The sequence below is a fragment of the Stegostoma tigrinum genome, chromosome 29, assembly GCF_030684315.1.
Source record: "Stegostoma tigrinum isolate sSteTig4 chromosome 29, sSteTig4.hap1, whole genome shotgun sequence".
NCBI classification, from domain to species: Eukaryota; Metazoa; Chordata; class Chondrichthyes; order Orectolobiformes; family Stegostomatidae; genus Stegostoma; species Stegostoma tigrinum.
The window spans coordinates 41062640-41082226 of NC_081382.1; the positions used below are offsets into that span (position 1 = coordinate 41062640).

At 45.5% G+C, this 19587-nt stretch overlaps 1 protein-coding gene across 1 annotated transcript in view; it reads right to left on the reverse strand.

Moving 5' to 3' along the window:
* The window catches only part of nup214 (nucleoporin 214), a 114887-nt gene that overhangs the window by 13515 nt on the left and 81785 nt on the right, over positions 1–19587 (reverse strand). Inside the window, 4 exon segments of the mRNA XM_059638387.1 lie at positions 1662–1806; positions 1809–1832; positions 2178–2333; positions 19325–19463. Coding sequence (XP_059494370.1) covers positions 1662–1806; positions 1809–1832; positions 2178–2333; positions 19325–19463 — 464 coding nt within the window.

Sequence of the window (19587 nt, forward strand, 5' to 3'; positions counted from 1 at the left end):
GAGAGAGAGAGAGAGAGAGAGAGACAGAGAGACAGAGAGACAGACAGACAGAGAGAGAGACAGAGAGAGAGACAGAGAGAGAGACAGAGAGAGAGACAGAGAGAGAGAAAGAGAGAGAGAAAGAGAGAGAGAAAGAGAGAGAGAGTCAGAGGCAGAGAGAGACACAAACAGAGGATGAGAGAGAGAGAGAGAGAGACACAAACAGAGGATGAGAGGGAGAGACAGAGAGAGAGACAGAGAGAGAGACAGAGAGAGAGACAGAGAGCGTGACAGAGAGCGTGGCAGAGAGCGTGGCAGAGAGCGTGGCAGAGAGCGTGGCAGAGAGCGTGGCAGAGAGAGTGGCAGAGAGAGTGCAGAGAGAGTGACAGAGAGAGTGACAGAGAGAGTGACAGAGAGAGTGACAGAGAGAGTGACAGAGAGAGTGACAGAGAGAGTGACAGAGAGAGTGACAGAGACACAAACAGAGGATGAGAGAGAGAGACAGAGAGAGAGACAGAGAGAGAGACAGACACAAACAGAGGATGAGAGAGAGAGAGAGAGAGAGAGAGAAGAGAGAGAGAGAGACAGAGAGAGACAAACACAGAGGATGAGAGAGAGAGAGAGAGAGAGAGACAGAGAGGGAGAGAGAGGGGGAGAGAGGGGGGAGAGAGGGGGAGAGAGGGGGAGAGAGGGAAGAGAGGGGGAGAGAGGGGGAGAGAGGGGGAGAGAGGGGGAGAGAGGGGGAGAGAGGGGGAGAGAGGGGGAGAGAGGGGGAGAGAGGGGGAGAGAGGGGGAGAGAGGGGGAGAGAGGGGGAGAGAGGGGAGAGAGGGGGAGAGAGGGGGAGAGAGGGGGAGAGAGGGGGAGAGAGGGGGAGAGAGGGGGAGAGAGGGGGAGAGAGGGGAGAGAGGGGAGAGAGGGGGAGAGAGGGGGAGAGAGGGGGAGAGAGGGGGAGAGAGGGGAGAGAGAGGGAGAGAGAGAGAGGGAGAGAGAGAGAGGGGGAGAGAGAGAGGGGGAGAGAGAGAGGGGGAGAGAGAGAGGGGGAGAGAGAGAGGGGGAGAGAGAGAGGGGAGAGAGAGAGGGGGAGAGAGAGAGGGGGAGAGAGAGAGGGGGAGAGAGAGAGGGGGAGAGAGAGAGGGGAGAGAGAGAGGGGGAGAGAGAGAGAGGGAGAGAGAGAGAGGGAGAGAGAGAGAGGGAGAGAGAGAGAGGGAGAGAGAGAGAGGGAGAGAGAGAGAGGGGAGAGAGAGAGAGGGAGAGAGAGAGAGGGAGAGAGAGAGGGAGAGAGACAGACAGAGGGGGGGAGAGAGAGAGAGAGAGAGAGAGAGGAGAGAGAGAGAGAGAGAGAGAGAGAGAGAGAGAGAGAGGCAGAAACAGAGAAAGACAGAGACAGACAGAGAGAGAGACACACAGACAGAATGAGAGAGACAGAGAGACGGACAGATAGGGTGTAAGAGCAAGAGCACAGGAACAAACAGCATGCCAGGGAGCAGGCAGTGTATGGGGGCAGAGAGGGAGGGGGAGAGAAATGGCAGAAAGACAGTAAAAATGCAGACAGGGATAACCTCAAAATCAAACAAATTTTCTTCTATTGCACTTATCACTTAACACATACAGACAGATCCAAACACAGTTCTGCATTAACCTCACTTCTGCCAGCTCACTGAGCATTTTCCCAAGGTCTTACCCGAAACCTCCAGCACTAGCAGCTGCTGTTCCTTCACCAAACACCTTGCCTCCCGAAGTACTCATTGTTCCACTAAAAACTGGTGAGCCACCAAATGCTGGCAGGCCTCCGAATGTTGGAGTGCTACCAAAGGCTGGCGGACTGCAAACACGGGGGCAGCGCCAAAACCACCTGAAGAGAAAGACAAAGGGAGAGTGAGAATGAATGGTGCAGACAGGACAAGTCAGAACGCAAAGCCCTGTTACCATCTGAACAAAGCTTACACACAGCAGATTGGTGCTGGAGGCGGGAGGGGGAAAGAAATAAGACAGATGTTGTAGACCTTGTGTTGGGCCATTTGGCAGTATCAACATTATTTAATATACGTAAAAGTTTAAGCAGGTCCTAATGAGAGGGCTTCACATGCGGACACCTCATTTTGCCAGCTTATCTATCCACTTCCAAGAGCAGGGCCCTTTACTGATCTCTTGTCAGCTGGGGCCCCACCTGTTGCCTGGAAGAAAAGAGCCAAATTACCTGCAGGTTTTGAGGGAGTGGAGAAGTTGCCAAAGCCTTGGGCAGCGACACTGGAGCCTGCGCTGAATGAGCCTGACGTCTTCTGATCTGATCCGAAAGAGGTACTGCCAAACCCAAATGTCTTGGCACCACTGTTCCCGAAGAGGCTCTGAGCATCTGGTGAAGAGCAGATAGTCTGTTAGCAAGTTACAGACTCAGACTCGTTTAACATTAACGCCTCATCTAACAACTGGTGTTCGACTTCAGAGAAAACTCAATAGCGTTCTTTCTGGGGGCGTGGGGAGAGGACGGCGACAGTGTACCTGAGGCTTTGGCAACGATGGGGATCAGTCCGGATGTTTGGCGACTCACATTTCACCCCATTATCTGATCTATTATCTCAATGCTGACTGTCCGAGCTTGTGTGCACAGATCAGTCAATACCTTTCCTGCTTCACAATAGTGACTAAATTTCAAAAGCACTCAGTCAGTCATAAAGTGCTTTGAGAATTCCCGAGATTGTGAAAGGTGCTACAGAAATACAGGACATTTATTTGTTTGCGAGCACTAACGTCTTCAGCTTTACCACCAATAATATTTCTATCACAGGCTAAACTTGTGTTGTCAAATAAATCTGTTTGACTATATAACCTGGTGTCGTGTGATTTATGATCGCGACCCAAACACAAACCTTCCACAGATTACATTACCAGAGGGATGCTCATCAGAGTGAACCTGTATTTGCAAGCGATCTGCACCACTGAGACAGCTTGAACAGAGTAGTCAATGTCAACATACTGGCAAGGTCCCTCAAACATCAACTTATGAATTTGTGGCACTGGCTGAGTGAGGAATGCCAGACAGGGCACTGGGCAAATTTGTTGCTCTGCTGAACAGTATCATCATGGCATCTTCTACATGAACCCTCATGTGCAGCCATGTCAGTTTCACATCTTCATTGAAATGGTATTGCCAACAATGCAAAGCCATGTCTAGAACGTTCGGCTCTGTTCGGTTTTCAAGGCGACTGGGAGTTTCAAACCATCAGCCTTCAGTTAAGAATGTAAACTGAAACAAAGTGACAGCAGAACCAAATGGCTAATTTCGCAAAAGGTCCTTCAAGCAACACAGGATCACGGTCTCACCATAACCCTTGAGAATCTATCCTAAATGCAGTTAAAAGGATTCCATGAAAGAGTTTTCAAATTCATACATAATAACATGACATAAGGAAGCCATTCAGTCTATTGTGTCTGCTTTGGCTATTTGAAAGAGTTACCTAATCAACTCAACCTCCTTCCTCATTCCCCAGAACCTCCAAGTGCTTCCCTTCCTTCACATAGTGGATTTGGGAGATTTCACTGTGGGAAATTTATAACTTCGAAGTTGTAGAAAGCAAGTTGTTTTTTTAAATACAACTTCAGGAAACCATGACATATATGACTACATTCACAGGAAATAAAAGATTGGCAAAGCTCCATTGAACTGTTTTGTGAGGAGGGTGTGAAGCACCATGCTGTGTGTTCGCTCTGGGGTAGTAGGAACTGCAGATGCTGGAAAATCTGAGATAACAAGGTGTAGAGCTGGATGAACACAGCAGGCCAAGCAGCATCAGAGGAACAGGAAAGCTGACATTTTGGGTCTAGACCCTTCTTCCAAAATGGGGGAGGGGAAGGGGTTTCCAAAGATTGCAGGAACAGCACGATGCTACCCGAAGGTTGCAGGAACAGCAACTCACGTTCTGCTTGGGAATGCCGCAGCCCAATGGCATCAATGTGGACTTCACAAGCTTCAAAATCCTGTTCTGTTGCCTGGACTGTATCTTTCCTGGACTCAAAGTGACTTAAGACCTCCAGAAGTTGAGAGTTAGCCAAGGACAGCTGACTAATTGTGGACTGATGATTAATTCTTGTCTTACACTGCAGCTCCAGATTTGGAGCATTCAGCTGCCTTGGCGGTAAGCTAACCCTAACTATGACTCCAAGATAATAAAATGTGAGGCTGGATGAACACAGCAGGCCAAGCAGCATCTCAGGAGCACAAAAGCTGACGTTTCGGGCCTAGACCCTTCGGTCTAGGCCCGAAACGTCAGCTTTTGTGCTCCTGAGATGCTGCTTGGCCTGCTGTGTTCATCCAGCCTCACATTTTATTATCTTGGAATCTCCAGCATCTGCAGTTCCCATTATCCCTAACTATGACTCGGTCTCTTTCTCCTGTTAGGAAACTCCTTAACTCCACCTTACTTTTCCTAATCTCTCTCTGGTTGCTTGGCATTAAGCTATGCTTGATAATTGCTCCTGTGTAACATGATGGGTGGAAACTTCTATACAAAAGCAAGTAAAGTGCCATGGTTCATAGTGCATTATGACTAGAAATTTAAAATAAAAGACTCAGTAAATCAGGTCATACTGTCAGATGCTAAGATTAGCTTCTAAACAGCTGGTGGTTGCATACAGAAAGGCAGAAAGAACTAAGCAACCGCAGCGAGAGTAATAGAATCACAGAATCCCTACAGTGCAGGGAGAGGCCATGGAGTTTGCACTGACCGTCTGAACAGCAACTCACCCAGACCCCAACCCTATCTTCATAACCCTGCACAAACCACAGTCTGCGCGTCCCTGGACACTATGGGTGGTTTAGCACGGGCAATCTGCCTAACTGCACATCTTTAGACTACAGGAGCAAACCAGAGTGCCTCGTGGAAACCCACACAGACACTGGTAGAACAGGCAAACTCCATACAGTTGCTTGAGGCTGGCGCTGAGAGACAGCAGAGCGAACCATTTAGGCACCGCAGTACAAAGATAGTGTACGAACAAGAGGAGGCCACTCAGCTGTGAGACTGTTGTCCATTCAATAAGATCATGGCTGATCTGATTTTAATTTTCAACTCTACGCTCCTGCATATACCTGATAATCTCCATTACGATGGTAATCAAGTTGTATGGTGACTCCCTATTTCAGCAGCATGAAGGGAATGTTGGATAATCAGTGCTGCTCAGAGATTTCTCATTCCGCTGGCAAAGCAACATTTTCTTTCAAGAGCTTATGCCATACTGAGCTAATGCTTGGGAGAAAATAAAAATAGAGATTCATTCTTCAGCCTGACAGCCAACTATAAGGGCATTTAAATGGTCACTGGATAAACATATGGATGATAATGGAATAACGTAGGTTAGATGGGCTTCAGGGTGGTTTCACAGGTCGGCGCAACATCGAGGGCTGAAGGGCCTGTACTGCCCTGTAATGTTCTATGTTCTATTTCACATTGGCCCTGAATTCAGTAGATAAAGGCAGAAAGACAAAGCCTCAGATACCGATCCATCTATCCACTACTTATTTCGCCTGCACCCAACTGGAACCAAATCCCACAATGAGCTCACTCACCTACAACAGTCTCCAGTCCAGCAGCTTCTCGAATGTAAACTTCTCATTCTTGTTTTGAAATCCTCCATCACCATCATTTCACCCCCTCACCCCATTTGTAGCTGTCCTACAACCTTCGGAGATTGCCGTGATTCTCCACATCTGGCCTTTGAGTACTTTATATTGTTGGCCAAAACACCTTCCCTTCTGAACCACCCTCCTCCTTTAAAATTTGTCTCCTTGAGCAGGTTTAGGTCCATGTGGCAAGATACATTCACCTGGTTCAGTTTTGAGATTTTGGCTAATGACATTCCAAAGAGGACCCGATGGAACTCAAGACATTTCATTGTTCAATTTATCCATCTTGCTGTGTACCCTGACCCTTCACCCCTCATCCCATCCAATGAGATGATAAAGGTCAAGCTTCCAGCTGCTCCCTTGTAGCGGGTCATGTGGAAGTCAAACTGACTGTGTAAATTAGAAACATTTTTCAATTTATGACTGAAATCTCACGCCAGGTACTTGAACATAACAGGCTGTCATTTCAGTGCAGAGAGCAAGGTGCAGTGTCTTTCACAAGAGATGTCAAATATAGACTCCATCTGTCTATTCAAGTGAACAGCAAAGATCACACAGACACATACTCAAAGAACAGGGAGTTCTGGTGTCCCAGCCAACACTTAGTGTTTAAACAGCACTACAACAAGTTGTATAGCACATTTCAGGTGATAAAAACATTCGATGATTCTCAGGCACATAAACAACATTTGAGGCTGATTTTAAAGGAGCACCCCAAAGCAGTAAAGAGATGGGAAAGGTTTAGGGAAAGAATTCCAGAATTGGAGTTGGGGCCAATGTTGGAACAATAAAAGTTGAGATTGTCTAGTCATTTGAAAGAAAGAACTTGAATTTATATAGTGCGATCTCAGAGCCCACCCCTTACAACCAATGAAGTGCCACTGAATGTTAGTCACTGGGGCAGTGACGGGTGGGAGCTTGCTGTGCACAAGGTGGATCGTGAAACAAAATGGTAGCCTGTCAAAACTGGTGATGCAGAATGTTTTCGGACATCCCAAGGATGTGAAAGGCATTTTATAAATACAACTTCTCTCTGCCACCTCAAAGTCAAACTTTACAGGAGTGCACTGCAGTTACTGCTGATTAGGCCGTATGAAAAAAATTCTAAATCGAGGCTTTCAAAAAGGTCACTTTGCCAATCATCAACATTCATTGCTGATGTGAAATTATGTGGACTGTGCTCACCCATAAAAGTGTATCATCACTTAACATTACTGTTTCTGACAACTCCACAGCGGTTCTTGCATGGTGTAAGATGCAAAGACCTTTACTCTCCCTGCGTATGGAGTAACAGCTAATGTTTTACACAAGTGCATGGGGAGGTTTTCTGTGTTCTGATGGATTGTAATGCTGACTCACGCAGACATCTGTTCAACTATTATCCCGAGGTCATGTATTCATTTTTAAAATCCTCATAAGACTCCTAGGTAAAAACATGCCTGGCAGCCTTCTGTGATGCTTTTAAGGGGGACTGGATAAACATGGCTGGGGGGGGAAATACAGAATTGGGGATAGAGACAGGGTAGGAGGGGGTTTGTATGGAGCATATAAACACATGACTAGTTTAGCCACATGGCCATTCTCAAATTTTAAAATAAAATTCAATAAAGTAACAATTCTAATTCTGTATACCTCCACTTTCAGAACACCTCAACAACCCCATGCAGTTACACTCAATTAAACAGGAACATGAGCTTCCAACTCATTAACACAAATGACTGGCTCTTCAGAAATCTAGATCACTTCAATTCATTTTTGTCACATGAACTAGATGTATCTGCTGCCAGCAGAGTAGATCAGCTGGGATTGGACTGTTTGATATGTCTACTTTACAGCTCTCTGGTTGAAGTTTGACACGTCAGGGCTTCTCTTAAGAATCACAAGGTGAAACCTGTTGTACAGTGCATATGACCAGCGGTGTGGTCATTCCAGCTGTGGTCTATACACTTACTCTGTCCCACCTCACAAGCCCAGTCCAAGGCAAAAATCAATTCAATTTCAGCCTCCTGCAAGATTCAGAACCCCACCGCTCACTCCCTCCCGATGCTTTGGGAAATCCTGTTTGCAAAGCGTATGCAAATACATTCACACTAGGCTCCTATTAGGTGTTGGATGTGAGTTTGCTCGCTGAGCTGGAAGGTTAGCTTTTAGACGTTTCATCACCATTCTAGGTAACATCATCAGTGAGCCTCCGACGAAGCGCTGGTGTTACGTCCCGCTTTCTATTTGTCTGGTTAGGCATCCTTGGGTTCGTGATGTACCCCTTACTGGTAAAACATTCACAAAAGAGGAGGAAAACAACAGCAAACTGCCATTCCTAGATGTCACAGTAGAGCGAACAGTCAATGGGGAACTTCAAACCAGCGTCTACAGGAAAACAACACATACGGACCAAATATTGAACTACAGGAGCAACCATCCCAACACCCACAAACTAAGCTGCATTAGAACATTATTCCAATGAGCCACCACACACTGCAGCACAGAGGAACTACGCAGAGCAGAGGAAAATCACCTATACAGCGTATTCAAAAAGAATGGGTACCCTATGAACACAGTCCGCCGATTCCTCAGCAATAAACCCAAACAAACAGACAAAACAGGCCCAGAAACCATAACCACTCTCCCCTACATCAAAGGCATTTCCAAAATGACTGCCAGACTACTCGGGCCCCTTGGCATCAGGGTAGCCCACAAACCCACCAACACACTAAAACAGCAGCTAATGAACTTAAAAGACCCTGTACAGACAACAACGTCATCTACAAAATACCTTGCAAGAACTTGTGACAAACACTACATTGGACAAACAGGCAGAAAGCTAGCCACCAGGATACATGAACATCAACTAGCCACAAAACGACATGACCCACTATCACTAGTATCCTTACATACAGATGTGGAAGGACACCACTTTGATTGGGACAGCACATCCATCCTAGGACAAGCCAAACAGAGACATGCACGAGAATTCCTAGAAGCCTGGCATTCCAACCGGAACTCCATCAACAAACACATTGATATGGAGCCCATCTACCATCCTCTGAGAAAAGAACAGGAAATGACATCACCAACATAGGAAATGACATCACCAACCCAAGGAAACCTAAACAGATAAATAGAAAGCGGGACATAACACCAGCGCTTCGTCGGAGGCTCACTGATGATGTTACCTAGAATGGTGACGAAACGTCTGAAAACTAACCTTCCAGCTCAGCGAGCAAACTCACATCCAGAAACTCAACCTGAGCTACAAATCTTCTCAAAACTCGCTAGCTCCTATTAGGTGTGATGGACTGGCAAGGTAATTGAATAGAAAAGTGTTTCATATTCTGTGCATTTGAAGCCTGTGGATTGCTCACTGCCAGTGTTATACCTCGTAACTAACCTCTCAACAGGCTGGTTAAACTGAATGCAGGTTCAGCTGAAAAACGGACACTGAATCTTTTGCTTCCAGCTCCACCTTTGTAACTGTTGCTCAAATGAATCCTGTCCTGGTCTCAATTGCTTTCTCAGCAGCTTGTTCTATGATTTTTCAGATGGAAGACATTCAGTTCTACTGGATTTCACTTTTAGTTCATTTCAAGAGACAACACAAAGAATCAAAGGAATTTAAAGCTAGTTCCCAGGGCTACAGGGGGAAAACAGAAGGGGACTGATTGGCAATTCAATGACATGGGCACTGTGGTCTCCTTTTATACCATAAAATTCCTAATTCATTGCAAAATCACAATGCATCAGTCTGGTTTGGCCCATCTCATGCCTATAATCTCTATCAACAAAGGAGGACCAGAGTTTGGGAACACTATCAGCCATAACTTTCACCCCATCACTGACTTGGACAAACACTGGTAATTCCTGCACTGTCATCAGGATTAAAATCCTGACTTAACAATGTTAGCACAGAGCTTGTAGCAGCTCAAAGTAAAAGCTGTCACTTTTGTACAGGAGCTTGAAAAGGTCTGAAAGGATTAATGCTGAGTACAGGTATTTCTCCTAGAATGTGACAGATGTACCTTTTAAAAAAATCATTAATGGGATGAGGGTGTCACTGGCTAGGGCAGCATTTATTGCCTGTTCCTAATTGCCCAGAAGGCAGTTAAGATTCAACCACTTTGCTGTGGGTCTGGAGTCACATGTAGGCCAGACCGGGTAAGGGTGGTCGTTAATGAACCAGATGGGTTTTTCCGACAATCGACAACAGATTCACAGCCATCATTCGATTTTTAATTCCAGATATTTACTGAACTTAAATTCTACCATCTGCCATGGTGGGATTTGAACCCGGGTCCCCAGGATGTTATTTGGGTCTCTGGGTTAACAGTCCAGCGATAAGACCACTAGGCCATTGCCTCCCCAAGTTGCACGCTTGTGTGGCCTTGCACTACAGAAGACCATTGTACAGTTGGTTATGATATAACACGTGTTTCTTCAATGCGAATTGGCTTTAAAGCATTTAGAACATAGAACATAGAACAGTACAGCACAGAACAGGCCCTTCAGCCCACAATGTTGTGCCGACCATTGATCCTCATGGATGCACCCTCAAATTTCTGTGACCATATGCATGTCCAGCAGTCTCTTAAATGACCCCAATGACCTTGCTTCCACAACTGCTGCTGGCAACACATTCCATGCTCTCACAACTCTCTGCGTAAAGAACCTGCCTCTGACATCCCCTCTATACTTTCCACCAACCAGCTTAAAACTATGACCCCTCGTGCTAGCCATTTCTGCCCTGGGAAATAGTCTCTGGCTATCGACTCTATCTATGCCTCTCATTATCTTGTATACCTCAATTAGGTCCCCTCTCCTCCTCCTTTTCTCCAATGAAAAGAGACCGAGCTCAGTCAACCTCTCTTCATAAGATAAGCCCTCCAGTCCAGGCAGCATCCTGGTAAACCTCCTCTGAACCCTCTCCAAAGCATCCACATCTTTCCTATAATAGGGCGCCCAGAACTGGACGCAGTATTCCAAGTGCGGTCTAACCAAAGTTTTATAGAGCTGCAACAAGATCTCACGACTCTTAAACTCAATCCCCCTGTTAATGAAAGCCAAAACACCATATGCTTTCTTAACAACCCTGTCCACTTGGGTGGCCATTTTAAGGGATCTATGTATCTGCACACCAAGATCCCTCTGTTCCTCCACGCTGCCAAGAATCCTATCCTTAATCCTGTACTCAGCTTTCAAATTCGACCTTCCAAAATGCATCACCTCGCATTTATCCAGGTTGAACTCCATCTGCCACCTCTCAGCCCATCTCTGCATCCTGTCAATGTCCCGCTGCAGCCTACAACAGCCCTCTACACTGTCAACGACACCTCCGACCTTTGTGTCGTCTGCAAACTTGCTGACCCATCCTTCAATTCCCTCGTCCAAGTCATTAATAAAAATTACAAACAGTAGAGGCCCAAGGACAGAGCCCTGTGGAACCCCACTCACCACTGACTTCCAGGCAGAATATTTTCCTTCTACTACCACACGCTGTCTTCTGTTGGCCAGCCAATTCTGTATCCAAGCAGCTAAGTTCCCCTGTATCCCATTCCTCCTGACCTTCTGAATGAGCCTTCCATGGGGAACCTTATCAAATGCCTTACTGAAGTCCATATACACCACATCCACAGCTCGACCCTCATCAACCTTACTAGTCACATCCTCAAAAAACTCGATAAGGTTTGTAAGGCATGACCTACCCCTCACAAAGCCGTGTTGACTGTATTTGATCAAGCCATGCTCTTCCAGATGGTCATAAATCTTATCCCTCAGAATCCTTTCTAACACCTTGCAGACGACAGACGTGAGACTTACCGGTCTATAATTGCCGGGGATTTCCCTATTTCCTTTCTTGAAGAGAGGAATTACATTTGCCTCTCTCCAGTCCTCAGGTACGCCTCCAGTGGAGAGCGAGGATGCAAAGATCTTCGCAAGTGGCGAAGCAATTGCATTTCTCGCTTCCCAAAGCAGCCGAGGACAAATCTGATCCGGGCCTGGCGACTTGTCAATCTTAATGTTTGACAAAATTTTCAGTACATCAGCTTCCTCTATCTCTATCCATTCCAGCATGCACACCTGCTCTTCAAAGGTTTCATTCACTACACAGTTCGATTCTTTCGTAAAGACAGAAGCAAAAAACTCATTTAGGGCTTCCCCTACCTCCTCAGGCTCCACACACAAGTTCCCTATGCTATCCCTGATCGGCCCTACTCTTTCTTTGACCATTCTCTTATTCCTCACGTAAGTGTAAAATGCCTTTGTGTTTTCCCGGATTCCTTCTGCCAAGCCTTTCTCGTGCCCCCTCCTGGCTCTCCTCAGACCATTTTTGAGCTCCTTCCTTGCCTGCATGTAATCCTCTCTAGCTGAACTTGACCCTAGCTTCCTCCACCTTATGTAAGCTACCTTCTTCCTTTTCACTAGAAGCTCCACCGCTCTCGTCATCCAAGGTTCCTTTATCTTACCCCTTCTTGCCTGTCTCAGAGGGACATATTTACTCATCACTCCCAACAACTGTTCTTTAAACCATCTCCACATGTCTATAGTTCCCTTACCATGGAACAACTGCTCCCAGTCCATGCTTCCTAACTCGTGTCTAATCGCATCATAGTTTCCTCTTCCCCAATTAAATATCCTCCCATTCTGCCTAATCCTCTCCTTCTCCATAGCTATGTAGAATGAGAGAGTGTTATGGTCACTATCACCAAAATGCTCTCCCACCACAAGATCTGATACCTGCCCCGGCTCGTTTCCGAGCACCAAGTCTAGAATGGCCTCTCCCCTCGTCGGCCTGTCAACGTACTGCGTTAGGAAACCCTCCTGAACACACCTTACAAAAACAGCTCCATTCAAATCTTCTGCTAGAAGGAGGTTCCAATCAATATTAGGAAAGTTAAAGTCACCCATTACAACAACCCTACTGCGTCCACACTTTTCCAAAATCTGTCGACCTATGCTTTCTACAATCTCCCTGCTGCTATTGGGGGGCCTGTAGTAAACCCCCAACGAGGTGACTACTCCCTTGCTGTTCCTAATTTCCACCCATACTGACTCAGTAGGCAGATCTTCCTCGACAATGGAAGCTTCTGTAGCTGTGATACTCTCTCTGATTAGTAGTGCTACACCCCCTCCTCTTTTTCCCCCCTCCCTATTCTTTTTAAATGTTCTAAACCCTGGAACATCCAGCAACCATTCCTGCCCATGAGAAACCCATGTCTCTGTTATGGCCACAACATCATAGCACCAGGTACTGATCCATGCTCTAAGTTCATCACTTTTATTCCTGATACTCCTTGCATTAAAGCAAACACACTTTAACCGATCCCTTGGTTCCTTCCCAGGAAAATCCTTCCCACTAGCTGGTCTACCTCTTGCTACTGCCTCACCTGCATCAACGCTCACCTCTGGTATACAGCTCAGGTTCCCACCCCCCTGCCATACTAGTTTAAACCCTCTCGAACTACTCGAGCAAACCTTCCACCCAGGACATTGGTCCCCTTCCAGTTCAGATGCAACCCGTCCTTCTTGTACAGGTCCCACCTTCCCCAGAAGGCATCCCAATTATCAACATATCTGAAGCCCTCCCTCCTACACCAGCTGCGTAGCCACGTGTTCAGCTGCGCCCGCTCCCTGTTCCTCACCTCGCTATCTCGTGGCACCGGTAGTAAACCAGAGAACACTACTCTGTTCGTCCTGCTCTGCAGCTTCCATCCTATTTGAACAATTGAGACTGCTAATGGAGAATGTGAGCTTTCCTGTATTGGCTACTTTATAGATTTAAATGGTGTGGCTATTGTATGACTTTCCTATAACTCGAGCTTGCACAAGAACAGAACTATTGCGTTATATCAGAATTGACTGTATAGGGAAATCGCTATAGAAAACCATTTTACAGGTACAGGTATTTCTGCTATAATGCGTGTTTCATTAATGTAAAATTGGCTGTAGCGTGATTGATGAACAGTGGTCGCTGTTTGGATAACAAACTTTCTACTGTACAGCATAGTGACTTTCTATAGCGATTTTCCGATAGTGCAATTTTCTACAGCACAAGGTCGCACAAGAAAGCAACTATTGTGTTACAGGAGAACTACCTGTACAGCAGGAAGTTTGTGCTATCCAAACAGTGTCTACCATTCATCGACGGCATGACAGCCAATTGTATTAATGAAACATGCGCTATCGCAGAATTACCCATACCATAAGTAACTCCCACTGTGACAATGTCATATGGACTTGTGGCCAGAACAGTTCGAGATCTCAAAGCAATGAGACCTGGTTTATGGTCCTCTTCAAAATCTGTGTTACAATATGGGTCATATCAAGTAACTTGTAACCAGTTGGTAATATGCAACAAATTATATTTTGTTAACGACAAGAGATAGACCAGGATGTGGTTTTCATCTCCCACAGCTGACCAAACAGGCCCTGCAGTTTCTTTCACAGAGCAGAGAGCTGGTATTCCCCTACAACACCTGCTCAGGACAACCAAGGCCAGCCGACGACTGTGATTTCCCTCAGCACTTACACCAGCGAACAAGTTAACTACATGGTTCTCGTCTCCGAGGATATGCTGAAACTCCATTCATTATTCAAGACCAGCACCTGCTCAGAGATACTGGTGGAACTTTGTGGATGCAATGTTCATCAGAGACGCTCAGTCGCTTCCAGTGAATGTTTAACTTTCCACTGAAATATTGAGGGGTGTTTTCTGCATCTTGCTGTTGTATGGTGGAACACATTCAGAATCAAAGGTCTATTCCAATTATTATTTCTTTGACTAAACTAACAGATCAGAGTGCTTATACAGTGGGAAACAATGCTCCAATTCTGGCTATACTTTGACAAGCGTTAAAAGAGGTGGACGAATTTCCTGACCTAAATTAAATTGGGAAGTGACCTTATATTAAATAAAAGCATTGATGTATTCCAGTCTTTTCCTGATGCAATGCTAAATGCACTAAAGCTGACCGACAGCATATTCTTGCAGCTCACAAACTAATATGGTCAAGAAACACAATCAGGGATGGTGTAAAAGTATGTAATGGCGGTATTCCACACCACTTTCAGAAGGTTCAACCCATGGAATTATTAACCCATGAAGGAATAAACTAAGATTTGATAGGGTATGTTTCCAAACAATCTATATAAGCAGAGGTTCCAAGAACCCCTATTTATGGTTGCTCCAGACATGGATATTAGTGCAGTAGAGAGACTGGTAATGACAAAGCTACGCCCATTGTGTTGGCGAGAACACTTTTGAGAAAGTTGCTTGCCTCAACCATACTCTACTCTGATCTTATCCTTCACTGTGCACTATTAGTGAATCAAACGGAACTACTACTGATTTCTCCAAAAATGTTCTTCAATATGTCCTGTATCTTTTCAATTAGAATTAATCCCAACTTGGCAGAGTTTTCTTTTAATTTATTTACAGGCTGTGGGTGTTAGTATTTATTGCACATCTGTAATTGCCTTTAAGGCAGTGCCTAATACAGTGACCACTTGAGAGGGCAGTTATGCATCAATCACGTGGCTGTGGGTCTGAAAAGCCAGAGTGGGTCAAGGTGATTGTCTTCCCTTCACAAAACTGCTTTCGAAACCACCCACCCTCCCCCCGGTTGGTTTTTCTTTGGATGGGTAACTTCACAGTCAGCATTCTAAATATCAGCTTTTTTAATCCAGGTTTTATAATTTTATCTTAATTAATTCAATTTAAATTCTCCAGCTGCTGTGGAGAGATTTGAACTCATGCCCAGGGCCTCAGGATCATTAGCCTAGGAACAAAGCACTGTCATTCTTTTGATTCTCCCTCTGATATGTACAAATGTCAAAGCAGGACCCTGGGAGGCTTGCAGGTGCAAGTCGGAAAGATCATCTTGTAGATGATTAATCTTTCATATGCAAAAGGCCACAGAAGTAGGCTGACAATTCTCTGACAGTTAGGAAGCTGTGAAATTGACGGTACGGTGCTGTACTAGTAACATAAAGGGTTCTGTGTGAAAACCAGACTGGAAGGTAACATGCGTCAGAAGGACAAGCACCCACCCAGGACTGTCAGAAGGCCTCTTGCAGCTTGTGAACCAGCTTCTGCCTTCGAATTTGATGGACAGACCAGTCAGGATGTGTAAACAAAGCCTTTGCCAGGGGACATGAAAAAGATGACCAGCCAATGCTAAAACACAACAGGAGTTGAAAAAGCTGAGTCAGTGCCACTTTGCTGTTGAAGTTTTTTTCATTCCTCCATGAATTTAGGCATCCTCCAGTACTTGCTGCTTGTCTCCCTTTGTCCCCAAACTGAGCAGTTTGCTCAGCCATTTCAGATGCGCAGGAAATGAGGCACAAAGGCAGTGCTGATTAGAAAAGCCGGTGAGGGGTAATTTTATAACAGAAGCCTTGGCTACAAAAGTGCGCAGGTTAGGGTGGATCGGCTATGCTAAATTGTCCCATAGCTTCTAGGATGTGCAGTTTAGGTGGGTTATCTGTGTGAAATTGGGAATTATGGGGTTGGGGATCTGGGTGGGATGCTATTCGGAGGGTCAGTGAAAAGTCATTGGGCTGAATGGCTTCTTTCCACATTGCAGAGATTCTTTGATTTTAAGGCAGGTAAGAGTTGTCCACATTGTTGTGGGCCTGGGGTTGGAGGTGGCCAGATCAGATAAAGGTTCCTTCTCATAAGGTCACTAATGAACCAGGTGGGACTTTACAACAAATTATGACAGTTGACGTATTCACCATCAATGATATTTTCTTTCAATTCCAGATTTAGCACCGAAATCAAATTTCTCCTGCTGCCGTGGAATAGCACTGATAGGGGGCAAGCCTGGGCCTCTGGATTACTAGTCCAGTGACATCATCACAGTGCTACCACCTCCATCCAAACTGTGAGGAACAAGACTTAGCTCTACACTACTGTTAAACATTATGATCAAGTATCTAATTGTATAACAGTTATCATGCATTCAATAGATCCACTTAGGCACTTTACAGCCTCTAGACTCAATATTGATGTCAACAATTTCAGAGCAAGCTCTCTGCCCTCCATTTTCCTGACTGGCACCCTCCCCGGCTGTGTCTGGGTCTCAGCAAAGTGAACCAATTTGCTTGCTTCCACACATAGAACATAGAACTTTACAGCACAGTACAGGCCCTTCGGCCCTCGATGTTGTGCCGACCTGTCATACCGATCTCAAGCCCATCTAACCTACACTATTCCATGTACGTCCATATGCTTATCCAATGACGACTTAAATGTACCTAAAGTTGGCGAATCTGCTACCGTTGCAGGCAAAGCGTTCCATTCCCTTACTACTCTCTGAGTAAAGAAACTACCTCTGACGTCTGTCCTATATCTTTCACCCCTCAATTTAAAGCTATGCCCCCTCGTGCTCGCCGTCACCATCCGAGGAAAAAGGCTCTCCCTATCCACCCCATCTAACCCTCTGATTATTTTATATGTTTCAATTAAGCCACCTCTCAACCTTCTTCTAATGAAAACAGCCTCAAGTCCCTCAGCCTTTTCTCGTAAGACCTTCCCTCCATACCAGGCAACATCCTAGTAAATCTCCTCTGCACCCTTTCCAAAGCTTCCACATCCTTCTTATAATGCGGTGACCAGAACTGTACACAATACTCCAAGTGCAGCCGCACCAGAGTTTTGTACAGCTGCAGCATAACCTCTTGGTTCCGGAACTCGATCCCTCTATTAATAAAAGCTAAAACACTGTATGCCTTCTTAACAGCCCTGTCAACCTGGGTGGCAACTTTCATCTGCTTATACCCATTTCCTCCTCTATCTCTGCTGCCTTTGCCTTTCACTCTGGGCACCCTCACAATCTGTTCACTTGCTCCTCTTCTGTTCTTAGCATTAAACAGACACTTGCCAGCTCCTTCCCATACAGAAGAGGAGTCATACGGGATATGAAACGTTAACTCTCATTTCTTTGTCCACAGACGGTGCCACATGTGCTCAGTCTCTCCAGAGCTATGTTTTAATTTCAGATTTTCAGTATCCACGTACTTTACTCTTCTACAACTATCAGTATGTCAAGTTGCTTATTTTGAGGGGTAATTTACAAGACCATTCAACAAATAGTAACTGGGTGATCGAGGGCCAACAGCAGTGGGTCTGAAATAAAGGCACAGGAAAGGTGAGTGACCTCAGAGAAGCAGCACACAGTGTGGCCTGTGGAATAAGGAACCTTATAAACATGATTAATACTGTCAGGAGTCGATTCACATATGTCTTTTCAGTTTTGTTGGAAATTTCGCCCTCATTTTGGCGTCTGATAGCTTGATTGGACTATACATTGAAAATAGGAATAGCAGTAGGCCGTTCAGTCCTTTCAGGCTGTTCCACCATTCATCGCTAATCGACCAACTCTGCCCCTGTTCCCACATCTACCCCCATTCCCTTTGATCCCTTTAGCCTCAAGAATTAGCTCAAATTCTTCCTTGAAAACATTCCATGTTGTGGCTTCAACTACTTTCTGTGACAGAGAATTCCACAGGCTCACAGCTCTCTGGTCAAAGACACTTCTCCTCCTCTCAGTCCTAAAGGGCCTTCTCTGTATCCTTAGACCATGCCCCTGAATCTGGGCTCCCTGGTCATCAGAAACATCCTTCCTATCTTCCCCCTGTCCAGCCCTGCTAGAATTTTACAGGTTTCTAGGCGATATCCTCTCATTCTTCCTGATACTCCTGCATTCTTCTATACATTTATTGCACTACGGTGACTTCAAAGACTCTAAGGAGATGGTAGAATAGCTCAGTCACTATTATGGCTCAGGTGAGACAGATGAACAAGTGTGTCTGATCGCCCTAGAGACAAATGGCTGCAAGAGTAAAGCGGACAACACATCAGTTTAACAAGGACTAGGTTTTAAGCCAATGCACAGAAGCTGGATGTACGCTGGATCTCACAAATCACGAGGCTAGGTCAAGCCTACTGACAGAATGCCTCGTGACAATTCTCTCTCATTTTTGGTTACAAGCTCAAACAGTTAAATGACAGGATTGCATTTATGTAGCACCTTTCATAACTTCAAACTATCCTGGTGTGCAGTTACTATAGTAACTGAGGAAACTAATTTGCACGCAGCAAGCTCATACAATCAGCAAAACCCAGATAATTTGATTTAGAGATGTTTGTTCAGGAATAAATATTACCCATAACAAAGGTAATATCTCCCTGGCTCTTCCTTGAGGTGGCGCCATATTGCCTTTTGCATCCAACCAAGATGGCAGAATGGGTCTTAACTTAATGACTGAATTGAAAGATGGAACCTTTGACAGTGTAGCACTGCCCACTACTAACCATGGGAGGGTGGCCTGGATTTTGTGCTCAGCTCTCTGTAGGTTTGAGGCCTCCCTGCTCCAATGTCCTGATTCAGCGGTGATTGAATTATTCAATCATAGCTGGCATTCCAGGGGATTTCCCCTGGAACAGGAAATACCAATTCTGACCACTTACTGCTCTTGACATTTCTCCCAACAATCAACTTGCTTTACGTACTCAATATCTGAGCTGCCCCCACTGTCACTTCATCAATGAGAGGGAGCCCTGTTCCTGCTTGTGGTCTTAGTAAGGTACATCATGTGGAGAATTGGAATGGATAAATTACATTGCCTTTAATCACAAATCGGTCATGCTTCCCTCACCTAAGGAATTCACAGGCTAGGAATACCCAAAGACCACCACGCAAAAGAAAAAGATAACCAGTGGAACTCACTCGCAGCCTCAGCTGATCCAAAGTTTGTCTGCCCAAATGGATTTCTAGCACTCGTATCCAAGCTCGGCCTTCTTCCCAGTCCGCTGAAGAATCCACTTCCAGGTGCCGAGGAGCCAAAAACCGGCTGTGCGCTAGTAGGCTGCAAAGAAAAAGTGAAAATTCAGCAATGCCCGACTTTCAGCTTCTGACAAAATTATTGAGGTGTCTAGCAGCAACAAATTGATATCTATTTGGCACATTTAACATAGTGAAGTGCCCCAGGG